Consider the following 18,440-nt stretch of genomic DNA (forward strand, 5'->3'; position numbering starts at 1 on the left):
GTCTGGATCCTCCTCTTCCTCATTTTCAGTTATCTGTGTTTTGTTTTCATGTTTCTCTTACCTTTTTAGTACAATTCGGCAAACTTTGTGGGCTGTGCCCACCTAAGTTCAACTCAAGTAGACCCACTGAAATTAATGGACCAAAGTTATCCATGTGCATTCATTTCAAAGGATGGTCTTCAACTTAGTTTTATTCAGAGTACACCCATTGAAATTAATGGCTACATGGAGTCCATTCAATTCAATGGGTCTACTCTGAGTATAACTAGCATTGGATGCAACCCTAAAAATGGTTGAAATAGTGTTGTTAAAGTTAGCTGTAGAGTGTATCTAGAATAGCAGTGCTGTTCTCTTTTACCTGAAACAAAATGGCAACAGGTTGGACCCTAATAACTAAAGAAAGCTGGTCAATATATGGGATTGTAAAGTCTACACTAAACTCCTCCAGAGGACCTGTTTATTGAGAATTCATCCTGATTTGTTTGCAGAAAACTTAGGTGCATTGAAGCATTGCACAAAGCAGAATTGACTTCCCCTCACATCTGTCAATAGAAAGGGAGGCCAATCCTGCTGGGTTCAGGTGCTCAAGAGAGCTCACTGCAGGGAACTCTCTAGCACACCCAAACCCAAACCACTGCTATCCTTTCCCCCTTTGCTTTAGCAGTGGTTTCAATGCAAATGCCTTTCTGAATCAGGAAGGAGCTTGCACTGAATATTGTCAAACTGAGCAGGCTTTTATACCACCCCCTTCAGTTTGGCTGCACTTTGAAGTCCCAAAGTTAGGACTCCTAACTTTGACATCATTTGTGCTTTCAGGTGCCAGACAAGTGGATGGCTCAGCTCAACAGTCAAATTTGGCTCCTGAGAGCCAAAAAGGTTCCCCATCTGTATTGTTGTACAGTGCCACTGTCAATGGGTGGGGCAGAGAGGGTCAGGCAGCAGGATTGACACCTCACGGTATGTGATGTTCAAGCCATTCCCATCACTGGAGGTTTGAGAAATTTTTATGCTGACTCTTATTTCACTTTTTAGGTGCCTCCATGTGTGGAGCATGTACATTATGAAGAATGAAAGCTGGCTCTTTATTTCTAACTTCCAAGATATAAGTTTACATTGCTTCTATCTCTTCAGCTCCTGGAGGGACAAGAATCGATGACAATGACAAGACCAAGATGACCAATCACTGTGTGTTTTCTGCAGAAGAAGACCATGATGCCCTCCGACATTATGCTCAGGTTTGACCAATTGGATTTGATGATGAAGCTCTCATGTTGACTTTGTACTATAATACACCAGCTGTTTCTATCGTTCCCTACCAGACCCAGAATATCAAATGGCTGCAGCATTAGTTGCTTCTGGCAGTATTTGCCACTGGTGCATTTTGCCAAAATTGAACATCTCTACAGATTATGGTTTTTAATTGGAGTAGCAAATTGCTTGAGGCAGTAGGATTGCATAATTATGAAAGTATTTACCTAAACGCATTTTGTTGTTCTGGAGTAAAGTTATGCATGATTGGGAAGTATCCTGTACCATACTTTCAACAACGCTTTCTTGTCTTGCTAAATATAGGAAGTATATTTTTATATGTTGTTTCCGTTTTATCACAGATTAATTATGAACGCTGTAGGAACAGTTAGGTTCTACTTCTCATGTTAAAGATGGCTGCTTATCTTTGTATTTTAGGTCTTCAACAAACTCATCAGGAGATATAAATATTTGGAAAAGGCATTTGAAGATGAAATTAAAAAGGTAATATTGCCAACTTGGCGTGGTGGTGGTTAAAGTCTTCCTGTATTATGTTCAGAGTCAGTAGCTGTTTTTTTGGCATCACTAGATGCTAAGTTGTGAGGTGGTGACTTCATATTTAATGGTAGGGTTTGTATTTACACACTTTTTCTAGGTAAGACAAGATGGAAAGCCTGTGTGTGTTTTGGGGTTGTGTATGTTGTTGAGGAAATCTCTAAGCAGCACTCATGCAGAATTAGGTGGTGCGGGCCCTTGAACTAGCACACGATAGGATGAGAATTGTATATTTAAGGTATTTTCTCTTTAAGTTATGCAGCTCTCCTTTCCTAACCTTAACTTTACTGTTAATATTGTGGTGAGTAATACTGACTCATACACTCTCAGGCACAGAAAGCACTTTATGCTCGTTCAAGCAGCTATTTTTCCTTTCCACCTCCATCCTCTGGGGACTCTTGATTGTTAATGGTGTTTTAGCACAGTTGTGACAAACTGTGCTCTGTTTATTTTAACATATCAGGCTGGGAGCTTATTTGAGGCTTTGTGTACTGCAGTAATAAGTAAGGTTCGGCATTAAAGGGTGTGCACATATGGTGCCCACTGCATACCACACCTAGGACTCATCTACACTCATGGTTTTTAATGCTAAAAATGAGTTTAAAAGGGGTTATGATAATCATATAGCCATAGGATGTTCTTTTAAATGTGACACCAGAGGGTGCTGCAAAGCTCTCCCCGTCAAATAAGTGGGTGGACCATGTAGAAATCAAATATCTTTATTGCAGTCCATAGACCCACAAAACAGTTTCAGAATAAGATACCGGTAAAACAACCAAACAACAGATGAAAGAGTCCGAGGTAGTCATTTTGCTATGCCTAGAGCACGATGGTCTTTGTTTCTTGCCACGGTCGGTGTAATATCATTTGACCTATCCTCCAGAAGGTATTTAATATGGGAGGCTTCAGATTTTCACAGCAAATTTGCTAGTAATTGTTTGATCAGATGATCCCTTGCTTGCTCTTACTGCCCACAGTGCAGTAGGCTATGGTTCATGCAATCAACGTCCTGAGAACATAAACAAAGCCTATTCTGGTAGGGGATGCCTCTCAGTCTACCATTTAGCACTTCCGATGGAAATACATTTAATCTAGCTTTGGTAAATAAATGCCGATAGGTGGGTACGGACAAATTCCTTAGATATGAGGCTAACTGAAAGTCGTGCCCATATTGGTTTCCATCTGCAATCGGGCCACAGATTACATTGGATCTGGATCACAGGTTGCTATTTGAGATGTCCCAAAGCCTTTGCCTCAGGGATACAAGGGCGGTATCATAGCTCAGTTGATACAAAAGGGATGGTAACAGTCCAGTTGAGGTGGCCTTTCTAGCCATAGTTTTCAGCCGTGCGCTGATAAACTCCTCGTTGGTTAGGTGTACAAGTTATCCCTTCCGCAGGCCAAACACTGAGATCTTAAGCCAGTATTTCAAGGCAGCCCACCAAGCTTTGGTGGAAAGTGGGCATTTACCTGTTTCCAGAAATAAGATTGGATTTGGGACACAATTTGGGACCTGTAGTAAGGACCGGAGAAACTTTGCCTGGGACCCATCTAACTTAGGAAATAAGCTGTTGTACCAGACGTTTGAAGCATAGAGAAGTTGGGAGACAGATTTTGCATTAAAAACCCTTATGGCTGATGGAACATAATGGGTGGACCACGTAGAAAAGGAAGCAAAGGAGAAACCAGGTGCCATTACATTTTAGGCGATAACAAAAATAGCATTCTAAGAACGTTTAAAGAGTATGTATAGATCCAGCGCTAGGCAACCAAGATCATGCCATAATATGATCCACAGAAGGAAGGGAAATATGGGCTATCCCAACATTAATCAAATGACATTAAGCAAATCACAGTGGTCCTTTTGATCATGTATTTATGTCTTGCTCCTCCTTCTGTTATTTCACTGTAGCTCACTCCGTGGTATGACTTCCACATCTCTCCATTTACATTCAGCAAAGTAGGTTATTGCCTCTGGAAGCTCACAACATAATAACTTAGTTAAGCCATGCTCTGGAAGGTGTACATGTAACGCCTTTAGTGGGTGTTGGACTTCTTTCAGTTTGTTTCAAAGGGCTGTAGCTTGCTAGGGGAGCACATCCTTTGTGTGCAAAAGGTTCAATCACTGGCATTTCCATCTTTTTCCTGAAACCCTGGAGAGCCACTGCCAGTCACTGTAGGCAGTGTGTAGAGTTCATTGATTGTTCCATCAGTGCAAGGATTTCTTCTTACTCAGAGGAACTGTCTCCCCCTTTCCTCCATGCACCCATTAAATATATTCTAGGCAAAGAAATTGCAGTAACATAGGAAGTTATGTTGGTCCATCTTTTCTGGTATTGTCTACAGTGACCGGCTCTTCAGGATCTAAAGCAGGAGATACTCCCAGCTGTACCTGGAGATGTTGGGGATTTAACTTTAGATATTTTACATGGAAAACACATGCCCTACCCCTAAGCTACAGCTGCAGCCTTTCTCCAAAAGACAAATGAGATTCCACTCAGGCATTCTAGTTCATTCTTCTTCCATGGAACTTAAGGTGGTGTACATGTGGTTCCAAGGCTGCATCCCATCTAGGCACTCACTACTCTTCTTCTTCTTTTCTTCTTCTTCTTTGGCGATCCCTCATAGCTGAATAAGATTATCTTCTATTAAAACTGTTTTAACAGTAAGTCATAAGTAACTGTGTAGACCAATTCTGGATCCACATGTCTTTCCACAGTGGAGACATAGGTTTCTGGGAGGGAGTTGATCACGGTGAGGGTTTGCCAAACATGCCTTCCTCTTAGCTTGTTTCTCCTTATCCCCCTGAGTTTGTGCTTCTTCAAAGTCCACAACACCTTTGGTAAAGGCTGTTCTCCAACTGGAGCGCTTGCAGGCCAGTGTTTCCCAATTGTTGGTGTTTATACTACATTTTTTTTAGATTTGCCTTGAGGGAGTCTTTAAGCATCTTTTGTTGACCACCAACATTATGCTTTCCATTCTTAAGTTCAGAATAGAGTAGTTGCGTTGGAAGACGATAATCAGGCATCCGCACAACATGACTGGTCCAACAAAGTTGATGTTGAAGAATCATTGCTTTGACAATGTCATTGGTGATCTTTGCTTCCTCCAGTACACTGACATTAGTTTGCCTGTCTTTCCAAGTGATGCATAATTTTTTTCGGAGACACTGTTGATGGCTAGACCCAGACGTGCTTTAGCTCTAGCAAGGTGGCAGCCTCATTAACCTTCAGATCATACCCTGTGAGATCCTAGCAATAGAAAGAGTGCTTTGATTAATCAGGTGCTCAATACTCCTGCTGCAAAAAAGGAGGAGTTTATGTGCCGCACTGGGGCACATCAGGCATGCTGATTTCCCCTAAAACCATACTCCCTTCATGTAGTACACGTAGTTATACCAGTGATTTTCTACCGGCTCACAAATTGGAGTCCTGTGGGTGGCAGGTCAGTGTTATTCTGAAACTCTCCAGTGTTCTCTGACCTCCCCTACAGCGCCGGAAACCAAAAGTGTAATAGTGATAGGCAGGGAAGAGTTCTGAATGCAATCAGTGCCTCAAGTTGCTGGCGGTAATAACAACTTGAAGCTGAACATTGATGGTTTCTAAGTGGGTTAATTAGAATTGGAAATTTTCCCCATAAGCTAATTCAGGCAATGCTTAACAGTTGAGTAAGGGACAAATAACACCTTTTGAACAAAGGAAAATGATATCCCATGAAATTACAAATGTGCTCCAGGGTGGTCTGAAGCCAGAAACACAGGCCTTGTTTCTGCCGTGCTGCTCATCTTTGTGGCAAACAGAATGGCATGCTACCTCGCCTCTTTGTCAAGTGCGTGTGTGTTTTTCCAGCTTCTGCATTTATTTATTTATTTATTTTGCAACCCGTAAGCAATTATGGAAAGGCACATTAAACAGTTTGATAAATCTGCCACATGCACTTTGCAATGCCGTCCCAAATCATTTTCGTTCATTGTGTTGATTTCCCTCTGAGCCACTTGGATTCTGACCAAGTATGGGAAGCACTGGAGGATGAGGTTTCAGAATGGGAGGAAGGGGGAAGAAAGAGACTGTGCAGCAGAGCCCTCTTGATGAAACAGCCCGTCCCCAGATGTGCCTGCATCCACTGATGAGGCAGGAGACCCGTGGCCATCATCATTGGCTACACTGGCTGGTGATGATGGAAGTTGAAATTCAACAACATCTGGAGGGCTGCAGGTTCCCCATTCCTGATCTATAAGAAGGTTGTCTGCTAGAGGGGGGAAAGCACCTTCATATTTAGTGGGAACCTTTTAAAAGTTACCTGCATCTCATTCTGTATGGAGAAGGGGTTTCTCGCTCTGGGTGCTTTCCATACACCCAAAGATGCTAATATTTGGTTCATCGCTGAGGGGTTCCAGGCCCTTTCCTTTTTCCCTTTGTCCTTCTCACAACATTCCCTTTCCTAGGCTAAATGGCGCCCATCAATACTGTGTATTTCAAGCCCTTATTCACAGAGAAGCTTGTTTTTTTCTTGTCCACAATCATCTTATTTTCAAACCTATTTTGTTCAAAGACTATGCTGACACTCGAGATGTTTGCTTTCAATTTTTCTTTTTAAACTGAACATTCAGGTTTCCAGGCAATTGGCAAAAAAGAGAGGGGGGAGGGAAAGCAGCTCGTTAGTGGTTTTCCTTTCAGTCCAAGCTATTCAGGGTTAGATTTTGTTTATTTATTTATTTCTGGTATCTCTTACGAGCTATTCACCCTCAGGTTCCAAAGTGGGTTACGTAAACTAAAAGTGCAATTACAGAATCATGAATGTCAATGAACAAAACCATAAAACAGCAGCTGTAAAGCATAAAGCTGTGAACTGTTCTGAGACCTCCAGGTATAGGGTGATATAAATTCAATTAATAATAATAATAATAATAATAATAATAATAATAATAATAATAATAATAATAAATACCACAAATTACAACTAACACCATTTAAAGGGAGCAGAACTTGCAAATTCAAACTTGCAGACCCTCAAGGTGTCTCTATGTTCCAGGAACATCCCTGATTTAGAGAAGCCATCCCAGTTTCTGATTTGATCCCGGAATGTCCTGCTTTTCCTTAGGATGTCCTTATTTTCATCGGAGAAATGTTGGAAGGTATGGAGTTATCTGACCCCCGAGCAGCCTAAAGGCAATCCTGTACAGTGGTACCTTGGGTTAAGAACTTAATTCGTTCCAGAGGTCCGTTCTTAACCTGAAACTGTTCTTAAACTGAGGTACCACATTGGCTAATGGGGCCTTTTGTTGCTACCGCGCTGCTGGCGTGTGATTTCTGTTCTCATCCTGAGGTAAAGTTCTTAACCCGAGGTACTATTTCTGGGTTAGCAGAGTCTGTAACCTGAAGCGTCTGTAACCCGAGGTACCACTGTACAGTACAGATAAGTTTTTTAAAAAAATGTTTAATGTTTTATTATGCTTTTATATATGTTGGAAGCTGCCCAGAGTGGCTGAGGCAACCAGGTGAGGTGTGTGGGGTATAAACAGTAAAATTATCATTATGGAATGGGACGTCCCATACCTTCCAACATTTCTCCAATGAAAATGCAACCCTTCATGGAAGCCCCAATTCCTAGCTATGCAGAGGCTGCTTGTCGGTACTTGAGAGAAAGGCACATACAGATAGCAAAAGGGTTGTTTACTTTTTACTGACATCAATCATAAATCAGGCCTGTTTTTAGGCTCCTGGCTCTGACCCAGTGGTAAGCATTTCAGAACCTTAGGCAAAGTTTTGATAAATGATATTTATAGGATTGCCAGTCACATCAATAGATCTGTGCAGAAAAAGGCACTCCATGCTGGTGTGTGTTGATGTGGGGTGGCATAATAGTTTCATTGCCTCAAAAACTCCGTCTCTTTCTTGTTTTACAGCTCCTGTTGTTCCTTAAAGCCTTTTCTGAAACAGAGCAGACAAAGCTGGCAATGCTCACTGGAATCTTGCTAGCCAACGGGACACTTCCTGCGACCATTTTAACAAGCCTTTTCACTGACAACATTGTCAAAGAAGGTAATTTTCTTTTTCCCTTACCTTCTCTTGGATTAGGTTGGATTCATCGTTTCCCAACACCAGGGACCTGAGGCCATAGAATGCTCTCGCTCGAAAAGCTCTTCCTCCGTGGCCTAATTTTCGAAATGCCTTGAGATATGAGCACCTTATTCTGTCATGCATTTAGAAATTAAGATGGTTTTGATATTCATTGTACTAATTTGTTGCAATTGGTAAATATTGCCTTCATGGGATGTTTTTTTCGGTATCCAAACTCTCACCTTGTTCACAACAAACAAATGGCATTTTTGCACCTTTTGTATTTGCAAAAAGAGATGTCTCATCAGTAGAGGAAAAGTAAGGAAATGGATATTTCAAAGAAGCAGCCTTTAATGCCTTAGCCTAAGGCCCAAACTATATTACAGTATCTGTGTATTTTAATAGCATGCTTAGAACTGGCCCATTACCACCTTTCTTATTAAAAAACAGAGGTGGGTGGGGACACAGGGCAACATATATCAGGGCTACAGGGGAAGAGAGTGTTTAACCCCCCCAGTGGTGCCCAAACGTTTTTCAAAGAGGGCCAGATTTGATGAAGTGAAGGGCCAACCAAAGTTGTTGACATTTTTTTAGGATTGAAGTTGTGAAGTTGTTGAGCTTTTTTTTTCTTTCCCTGCCAACTTCATTTTATTTTAATTCAAAATTTCAAAGACATCAATAGCAGAATAGTAGGAAGGACACTAGTTGCAAGAAATAATGATACCCCAAACCCAAATTAATGAATCCCAGATTAATGAAACATTCTTTGAAATTATGAAATAAAGGGATTATGAAGATATTTCAAAATCTGAAATAGAAAGAGAATGATGAACATTTTTGTAGTGCTCATTCTTTCCCTGGTTATTTGTATGCAGAAACACATGCATGCTTATCACATTTTTTAAGAAAAAAGAAGGAAAACCGTGGGTGAGATTTCTGCCATACCCCACCTAAAAAGTAATGGATGTTCTGATTCTTGGAGCTTTAGAATTTAGGAATATAGGGAACTGTCTTATGCAGAGTCAAATTGTTGATCCGTCCAGCTCAGTTGTTGAGCTTTTTTTAGGGTAGGAGTTGTTGAGGTTTTTTTAGGATTTTACCCCAGGAAGTAAACTGCCACAGGGGCCGGATTAAACTGACTAACTGACTGGCGGGCCAGATTAGGCCCCCAAAACGGACTTTGGACATGCCTGGTTTAACCTTTTCCTGCTTGTTGATTGTCCAATAAGAATTCATGCTTCTCCCTGAAGACTTTTAGGGGCAAATAGAATATTTGAAAGGGGTGATTTTGAGCAGAAAAAGAGCATTGATGCAGGGTGGAATTCTGCTGCCTATGTGCCAAAGTGCCCCTCTGATATGTAATGGGAGGGAGTTTGAAAGGGTAGTTGCAGCCACACTAATGACTCAGACCTCCTGATGAGATATTATCTGCAGAGGGCCAGGAACCTGCAGGGATCAGTTGGATATTGCTAGAAAGCTCTGATCTTTGGCCTGTCCTTTTCTCACTGGAGCCACAACTGAGCTACCCAAATAGCCTGCTGGCATACTGATTTGTCCCCACTCGCTTTGAAGACAGGATTGATCTGAATCGAAGCTTCGTGGTGCACAAAATAGAAACCTAGCATGACTGTTTGGACACAAGTTTCTGCTGGGTGTGTTTATGATTTCAAAGCTGACGGTAGTCTAAAAATCACTTGGGCATGTGCAAAAGAGACTGGTTTGCATATGTTCCACTGACTGCTGTGAGCTGTTTATACCTCCTTCCTGCTCCCCAGTGTTTGGGGTTGAGTGCATTCATTTCATTGTGGATGTGGGAGGGAGGGAAAACTTCTGGTATCATTAGTCTTGCACCCTGTTCCTAAGCAGGTTGACTTGGAAATTGATTTCTGCATGTGCGCATAGGACCTTAGACTTAATACCATGTGCAGGCATGATTGCAGTGTGAGATATTCAGCTAAATGAAAAGCCACTTCCAGTTTAAAGAACCAAAATAAAGCATTGCAATCTCAGTATAGCTTTTTGTTGTGCTTCATGCCACTTTTGTATATAGAAAAGATTCAAAGTACGGCATAATAGCGAAGTTCATTTTAGTCATTCTCAACAGATGATATCCATGGTAACTCAACTGCTTGTAGCGACATTTGCCCAAATAAGACAAGCCGTTCTCTTTCCTTTTCCCCGTTGTGTTCTGGAATAAGAGACATTTGGCCACCCAAATATTTAGGGATGCCTCCAGACTGTCTGTATTCTGTGGGAGAGATTCAAGCGAAGACCAGAAATGTAGGTTTGTGCAATTAAAGCGCTCTGTTGCCCTAGAGGAAGGGGAAAACACTTTTGAAAAAGAAACAGGCATTTTATTTTTCTAAGAGAGCTTAGGAACGTGAGTGGGGAATGCAAAGTGAGAGATGAATAAATGATTAATGGGAACATATATAAACACCACACAAGCAAATCAGGATGAATTTGTGGTGAATGCTCATCGTCGTATAACCTCCCTGCAAAGAATAAAAATAAATGCTCAATAAAGGCCTGACTTAGTCTAACCTTGGTCCAAGCTGCAGCAGCCAAGATTGCTGGCTGGGGTTGCATTTAGATCTCATATAACCTCTAGTTCAACACACCTGCTTGGTTTGCCTGTTCACTTCCTGGCCTAATTCAAGGTGTTCGCCTTGGTGTCTAAAGCCCTAAATGACTCAGGCTCCAAATACCTAAAAGACCACACCGCTCCCAGAAGTTGGAGTGGTGGCGGCCTGGGAGAGGGCATTCTCCATGACACCCCCAAGCTGTGGAACCCCATCCCCACAAAGGTGCGCCTACATTCTTGTCATATGTAATGTAGTCCTGTGTAACTATAGAGGTATGGAACCCTAGGCTACAGGCCGAATTAGGCCTGGCAGGCCTCCCCATTTGTCCTGAATCATCCAGCTTTTCAACTGAGTTAGAACATTTGTTCCACTTAGCTCTGTATTAGCTACAATGACTGGCAATGACTTTCAGATGGGTCTCTCCGAGTCCTATCTACCTAGGTCCCTCTCTGCATGCAAAGCAGATGCTTTCTCCTGAGCTACACTCTTTCCCCATCTGGAAGGAGCCTGCTGTTTCTTGCCCCATCCTCTTTTAGATTTTGTCTACTCCCGCTTCCCAGTAAAAGAGGTTTATGTGCCCCAATTAGCCCATTTTACACCTACTTTCTAGCTTTTCTTATCTTTATTGCTCAGTTTCCCTCCTCTGAAATGCAACTCTGGCAAGAATTCCTTTAAAAAAATATGGAGACCACTTCTCCCTCCTTACACCACTCTTTAAACCTCCAAGATGCCTTCAGAAACACCTCTCAGAGTGCTCTCTTTCCCTTTGCTTTGAACAGGGCAAAAGTCCCAGCCATTGGCTGACTGTCAGATCCTCAAAAGCACAGGGTAAAGGAGCACTTTGAAATGCGGCTTTTGAGCTGGAAAGGTTCCCTACTGCTGCTGTAGACGGCGTAAGATATAGACATATCTCTTGAATTACAATATGGACAGATATATCTAAGAGGGCTCAGAAACCTGATTAAAAAGTTTTAGCCGCACTCCTAAACATAGGCAGCAATAGAGGCATCAAAATCTCCATGGAAACACAGCAGAGGCCCAGCTGGCCTTGCCTTCCGGCCCTGTGTTGCCTACATTCCCCACATTACGGTTTTAGTAGGTACACGCAACAGGTAGCTGTAATAGAGTTCCATGAATCTGTGAAGCAGCCTCTCATTGGTATAACTTCTGCCTGCAATCTGTGTCAGTCCCATCATTAATGTTATTGCTTCAGATTCAATGATTCTTGCAAGATCCTTCTAAATATGACTGTATTAGTAAGATGTACTTTTGAGTACCCCTGCTTCTCTTCCAGGTATTGCAGCCTCTTTCGCTGTCAAATTGTTTAAAGCATGGATGCTCGAGAAGGATGCCAATTCAGTCACCTCCACTTTAAGGAAAGCTAACTTAGACAAGAGGTTGCTAGTAAGTATTTCCTTTCCTAATGTTGGCCTGGGGCATTGCGAAATGGATGTAAGATCTCCAACTGTGTATTCAGGTTGGACCCTGCCTTAGGAAATACAATTGATGACTTCAATACTGTAATGATTCAGAACCTACAAACCATAGGTGCCAGCTATAGGGGGTCCTGGACACCTACTAAGTTTTTTGGGGTGCTCAGCACCCACAATGTGGGCTCCGCAATGCAACTTCCGGTTTCTACCGAAAGTCGCGTGAGGCCCCCAAGGCCAAGTACAAGTCTGAAGTCATGTCAGAGGCCCTGCCAGGCCTCAGAAGCACTGCTGCAGCACGTTGATGTAATGTCACGTCATGACATCACAACATCATGTTACATCACGGGTGCCATTGAGCATTCATAACTTGGGGCCCAAGTTGGCATCCCTGCTACAAACAGACAAGAGGGTTGAAGACCGACTTGAAAACAGCTTTATTCTCCAAAGCCTCTAATGCAAGCCACTGTAATGACAACTAGGCCTTTGGAACTGCCTAGGTCATGTGACCTTAGGGCAAATACTCAAATAACCAACTTCTTAATACTAAGGGAATATCTCAAAATTGTAAACTGCCTTTGCAACGACTACTCTTTTTAAAACAAAAACAAAGAAACCCCCACCTTCCTATATTCAGTTATTGCCTTTTGACCGTGGTTAGGAAAAGAACTATGGGAAGCATCCGTGCTTGGTGCAGATTCTGCTTTCTGATGCAAGAAGGCATGGAGAGAACCACAGGAGATGCCACCTTGCCTTTGTGCAACCATGCTCCATGGTGTCATTTTGAATGCCTTTTCATCACGAGGATGGGAAGTGCAACAGGTCCAAAGGGCTCCTAGCCAGAACTGCACACTGCCACCTCCGACTGTGTATTTAGCCAAGTCTCTTCTTTTTAAACCAACCTCAGTCCTTTGGGCGATTTTAAGGAAATGTGCAATCTCTGGAGCCTCGCAAGGAGCTACCAGCAATGCTTTGCCACTTACATGTGCAGATCCATTTGCCGACTAGGAACAGTCATACCTCGGGTGGCAAACGTGATCCGTGCAGGAGGCATGTTCGCAACCCGCAGCGTTCTCAGCCTGAAGCGCCACATCTGCACGCGCGACATGATTTGGCACTTCTGCACATGATGTCATTTTGTGCTTCTGTGCATGCATGAGCGCCAAAACCTGGAAGTAACCTGTTCTGGTACTTCTAGGTTCGGCGTGGTCCGCAACCCGAAAATGTGCAACCCACACTGTTCATAACCCGAGGTGTGACTGTAGTAAATGGCCTCCTTGCACTGCTTCTGCTTTTTTGCAAGTTACTAAGAAGAGTTTCTGCGTTTCTCTTTTGTATAAATACCCTTGCCTTACGTCTACATCTATTTTATGTGGTTTTGCAAAAAGTAAGTGAATTTCCTTCTCCTTCCAGGAACTGTTTCCAGCCAACCGGCAGAATGTGGAACATTTTGCCAAGTATTTCACTGATGCTGGCCTTAAGGAGTTGTCAGATTTCCTCCGGGTCCAGCAGTCGCTGGGGACTCGGAAAGAACTACAGAAAGAGCTTCAGGAGCGCCTTTCTCAGGAATGCCCAATTAAAGAGGTGGGGAAAGCTTTCCAAACTAGAACAAACAAAGGGGGGAATTAAAAGAACGCTGATTGCAAAAGAGGATACAACACGGAGTTATTAAGAAAGGGATAGCTACCTGGTGTGCCTATTAAAAATATATTCTGTAAGTGCGTGCATCAGATAGGGGCTAGTGGGAGTTGTGATTCAAAAAATTGGAGGTCACTAGTTTGGCAAAGACTGTGGTATACTTCGTGTGTGCAAGAGAGAAACACTTTCTGAATTCAGAATGCAGATTTTGGAAGTGGCTAGAAACATTTTAGGTGCTTCTTTTAGCTGCTTGACTCTGTGGGAAGGTGTGTTGTCACATATAGAAGCAGCTGTTGATGCTGAGCTGTTGCCAAGAGAGCATCATTGCTTACTGTGGCATGAGACAGTTTACATTTCTTAGTGCAGAAAGTACTGATCTGATGTGTAGACAGGGTACTGGAAACTTCTTTGTGTGAAAAAAAAAACAAGCAGAAGGTTGATGACGTTTGGGTTATTCCTTGAGAGAAGCTGAGTATAGCTGGTTTAAACTGGTTCTTTTATCTCTTTCTGTCAAGGTCATATTGACTATAAAAAGTAAAGCCAGAAGGAGCCTGGATTTCACACTTTCTCTTTCTGTCTCTCTTCCCTTCTGGTGTGGTGTTTTGTACATAGTATGCTTAGTGTTAAGGTTTAGTCCAGGCATAGGCAAACTCTGGCCCTCCAGATGTTTGGGCCTACAATTCCCATCATCCCTGACCATTGGTCCTGTTAGCTAGGGATGATGGGAATTATAATCACAAACATCTGGAGGGCCGGAGTTTGCCTATGCCTGGTTTAGTCTTATTATAAGTTATTGCAAGTTTAAGTTAAGTCTGCTGCAACTGGATTTCTTAAGGACAGTGCCAATCCTGAATGTACTGGATTTGTGACCATTATGCTCATTGGCCTTCAGTAGTAGTAAAGCTCTGCTGGATGAAATACAATTGCCTCTGGTCTATTTTGGGGGAAATGTCTTTGCTCTGCTAACTAAACATCGGGAGTTCTGCTCTGGAACAGTACAGTGGTGCCTCGCAAGACGAAAAGAATCCGTTCTGTGATTCTCTTCATCTAGCGGTTTTTTCGTCTTGCGAAGCAAGCCCATTGAAGGATTAGCGGATTAGCACTATTAGTGGCTTTTAGCGGCTTATCTGCTGATCGGATCAGCTGATAAGTGGCTTAGCGGTTTAGAAAAAGGGGGGGAGGGGGAAAAACCAGCAGGAACTCGCAAGACATTGTCATCTTGCGAAGCAAGCCCATAGGAAATTCATTTTGCGAGGCATTCATCTTGCAGGGCACCACTGTATTCAGTGGAATTTCATGACAAGAACAATAGCAACATTTTATTATAGGCCACCTTGTAGGCTGGCACTGGTTGAGCAGGAAGCAGTGCAGCCGCCTTGGCCTTGCCAAATGGAACAGTTTTTCAGGAGAAGTGCTTCTTGTTGTTATTTTTCCAGTGTGATGGCTGTCCTCTAGTGGTTGCCAAGAGAATTATTTTTACTCCCCATATGGTGTGTTGACAGTATCCTAGTACAAATGCTCACTTGTGGCGTGGTGTGAAATGCAGTGAACCCTCTTTAAAATTTATACTCTTGAATGAATCCCTGGCCTGAGTGTTCTCTCTAAACATTGGCATTTGAACCAAATCAGCAACTCATATTAAATATAAGACATGTTTTCTTTTACTGCTCATCCAGCCCTGCAAATAAAATCGTTGGGAGGGAGTTTTGCAGCAGACAGGAGGTGTGACTTAAGAGAATGGCTTCAGTTTATTCTTTTTTTTAAAAAAAATAAAATAAAATCTTCCACTGCAGATGGTGCTTTATGTAAAAGAAGAAATGAAGAGGAACGACCTGCCAGAACCGGCTGTGATTGGACTCCTGTGGACCTGCATAATGAACGCAGTTGAATGGAACAAGAAAGAAGAGCTGGTTGCAGAGCAAGCACTGAAACATCTGAAGGTGTGCAAGTGACGGCTGGCTTGTACAGTAAGAACGGAGGGTTGGATCCCTTTTTGTGCAGCAGTCCCAGCACATGTGTGTGCATGGCTGTCAAAGACAGGAGATGCGCATCCAATAGAAAGCTTGTTTTGCATTGGCAAGGAAGGCTAGCATTAAGCGCTGGTCACAGTGATAGATCTCATCCTCTCAAAGCCTGCAGGCATGTTCAAAACAGGAGGAGCATGGAGAGCTCCCAGGTTCATTCACTCAAGGCTCTTTGAGAGCAGCTCATTGTAAATCAGTTTCCTGGATAACTGCAGGCATGCAACGGACAGGTTATCCAGAGTGAATATCCCACTGGTGTGTTTTGCAGATGTGGCAGGCGACAGTACTCTGCATGCCCACACCCTTAAAAGAATATCCTGGGTGGTGGTGGTGGTTGTTTTGCAGCGAAACATAACACTCTCTTCTGTATTAGCCTATGAAAGAATAACTTAATTTCTTCTCTGGTTGTTTTAGCAATATGCACCTTTACTGGCTGTATTCAGCACCCAGGGCCAATCAGAGCTGATCCTTCTCCAGAAGGTTCAGGAGTACTGTTATGATAACATCCACTTTATGAAAGCCTTTCAGAAGATTGTGGTGCTCTTTTATAAAGGTATTTGACCATACCTCTTTCCTCCCTCCCTCCCTTCCTTTTTCCATTATTCAATTTACATAAAATGTTTAAAGAGGGTTCAGAGTTAAAACATCAGGACTACAATAGTTCATCCAATAGGTTTAGCATGAGGTACATGAAAGGATGTGTCCGCTGCCTGTTTTTCTCTTTATGTTCTATAAAAGCTGAATGTGCCAGGATTGTGCTGCTAAGTTGCGGCCTGGCCTGCATCTTCTTGCCCTGTGACTTGCTGCAGCTCCAGTGTTATTGTGCTGTAATACTTCCCATTTAAGAGATGTCTGGTGATACTGCTTGAGCTTGCAGTGCAATGAAATACAGGCGCATTTAAACCTGGAACTTGTCCGCTGGAATTGTTACATAGGAACACAAGAAGCTGCCTCATACTGGGCTGGACCGGCAGCGCATCTCTAGGGTATCAGAGAGTGTTCTCTCCCAGCCTTAGCCGGAGATGTCAGGAATCAAACATGGGACCTTCTGCGTGCAAGGTGGTTGCTCTTCGTCTGACCCACAGCCTTGCCTCATCCAGAAGGAGCCTGCTGTTTCTTGCTGCGTCCTCTTCAACTTCATGTATTCCCACTTTCCAGTAGACGAGATTTGTGTGCCCTAATTTGCCTCCTTCTTTTGCATTTCCTTGTTAGCTCCCCCCCCCCCCTCTTTATTGCTCAGTTTAAGGAGCAGTGCAGGATGTGAGAAGCAATTTCCATTCAATGATCTATGCTCCATTGACATGATAAGCTTCCTGGAGATAAGGAGAGCCATCCCATGAGTTGCCTTGAGGGCTGCAGAAGGCCAGAAGCAGGCTTTTGGGAGGGTTTGTAATCGGTAGCTTGGGGCTGTCGACTCTTAACTGGTGGCTGAGCATCTCTTGAATGGGGTGTCTACTGAAAGCGCTTGAAAGCTAAACAAAGATCCTACACCTTAACAGACTCTAAATAGCTTCCCTTGGAAATTTCAATTAACAGCACATCTCTTATTCTATCTCTTTGTTCAGAAAGATCCAGGAAGGCACTTTCAATTCTTTAGCTAAGCTGCCAAATCCCCACCCCCACCCCTCCATTTTCCTTTTATATAAGGGAATGGGTCCATGGCTTGTTGTCATAGAGACTATCTGTCTTTCTTTTGCAAGGTGTTAGGAGTATAGTATGACATTGTTGCTATAAATAGTGGAAGGAGGTGGAAAAGTCTTCAGCAGGGAAGTTTCATAATGCTCCTTGTTTGCATAGATTGTAGTGCCATAATTAAAACAGTAGACTGAGGCATTTGGGTCTGACAGCTGGAAGTTGTTGAGCCGCCTTCTCACTCACTGATATAGCTAAAAAAGACAACACTCAAGCCCTTGACAAAATGGAGGGGGAATGACGACTCTAGTGAGGACAGACACTGGGCCAGACATGGTCGCAGCTTGCAAATTCTTCTGAATACCAGTTGCTGGAGTGGTCTTGTGCTCAGGCCTTGCTTATGGTCTTCTCAAAGACATCTGGTTGGCCATTATGAGAGTAGGAAGCTAGACTAGATGGGCCATTGGTCCGATCCAGCAGGCTGTTCTCATATTGTAAATATAATGAATGTCCCTCAAGCCTTTGCCAACTTGATGTCCCTTGGACGTTTTGGACTACAAATGCTACTATTGTGACTGTGCTGGATGGGACTGATGGGAGCGGTAGTCCAAAACACCTGGAAGTCACCAAGTTGGCAAAGGCTGATGCATGTCATCAGCACCAAACCCTGATCCGTGAAGCCACTCCTGCAGAAATACGACTATCCCAAAGATGTCCTTGCATCACATGGTCAACCGCCATGTGTTCGATTCAACTGGAGATATCTTGCCAACTAACCCAGGGCCCCTGACTCTTGTCCACCAGACATATGATATGAATTAATTTTAAGTTCATTTTTTAAAAATTGATTACATCCCAGATTTGCAAAACAGGAGCTATCTGTTGCCTTGCAGATTCCCCCAAAGGCATGTGTGCGGGCCTTTGCTCCTCGTGTCTATAACAGTCCCCTAGGGCCGAAAGGAGTGGGTGGTTGGAATTGGTTCCAGCCACTGGGAATGTCACCACGAATCGCTTCATGGGCTTTGCTCAGACTGACATCACTTGGGGCAGCAACGGGGGAGCTACTCTTCCCACAACTGCTCAGCTAAAATTGCGGCAGCATTTAAAATGTCATCTTAATCATTTTTAATCATAAATAGCTAACTATAAATCTCCCCCTCTGGTGTTCCTTGTACTTCAGAAAGCAACCTAGGGGTATGATTAAGTGCACCCTGTCCTGCATGATTGCTTAATTGAGCAACTCTCTGACAAGAGAATATTATATTTTTT

General features: G+C 43.0%; 1 protein-coding gene across 2 annotated transcripts in view; it reads left to right on the plus strand.

Annotated features, from left to right (window-relative positions):
* Positions 1-18,440, plus strand: part of BZW2 (basic leucine zipper and W2 domains 2) — a 46,385-nt gene that overhangs the window by 20,445 nt on the left and 7,500 nt on the right. For both annotated transcript variants that reach the window (XM_083468395.1, XM_083468396.1), the window contains exons 4-10: positions 1,132-1,235; positions 1,687-1,752; positions 7,709-7,844; positions 11,742-11,851; positions 13,291-13,461; positions 15,309-15,455; positions 15,954-16,092. In XM_083468395.1, the coding sequence (XP_083324521.1) occupies positions 1,132-1,235; positions 1,687-1,752; positions 7,709-7,844; positions 11,742-11,851; positions 13,291-13,461; positions 15,309-15,455; positions 15,954-16,092 (873 nt within the window). The remainder of the gene's footprint in view (positions 1-1,131; positions 1,236-1,686; positions 1,753-7,708; positions 7,845-11,741; positions 11,852-13,290; positions 13,462-15,308; positions 15,456-15,953; positions 16,093-18,440) is intronic.

This window comes from Podarcis liolepis, assembly GCF_965112155.1.
Source record: "Podarcis liolepis genome assembly, chromosome: 12".
Lineage (NCBI taxonomy): Eukaryota > Metazoa > Chordata > Lepidosauria > Squamata > Lacertidae > Podarcis > Podarcis liolepis.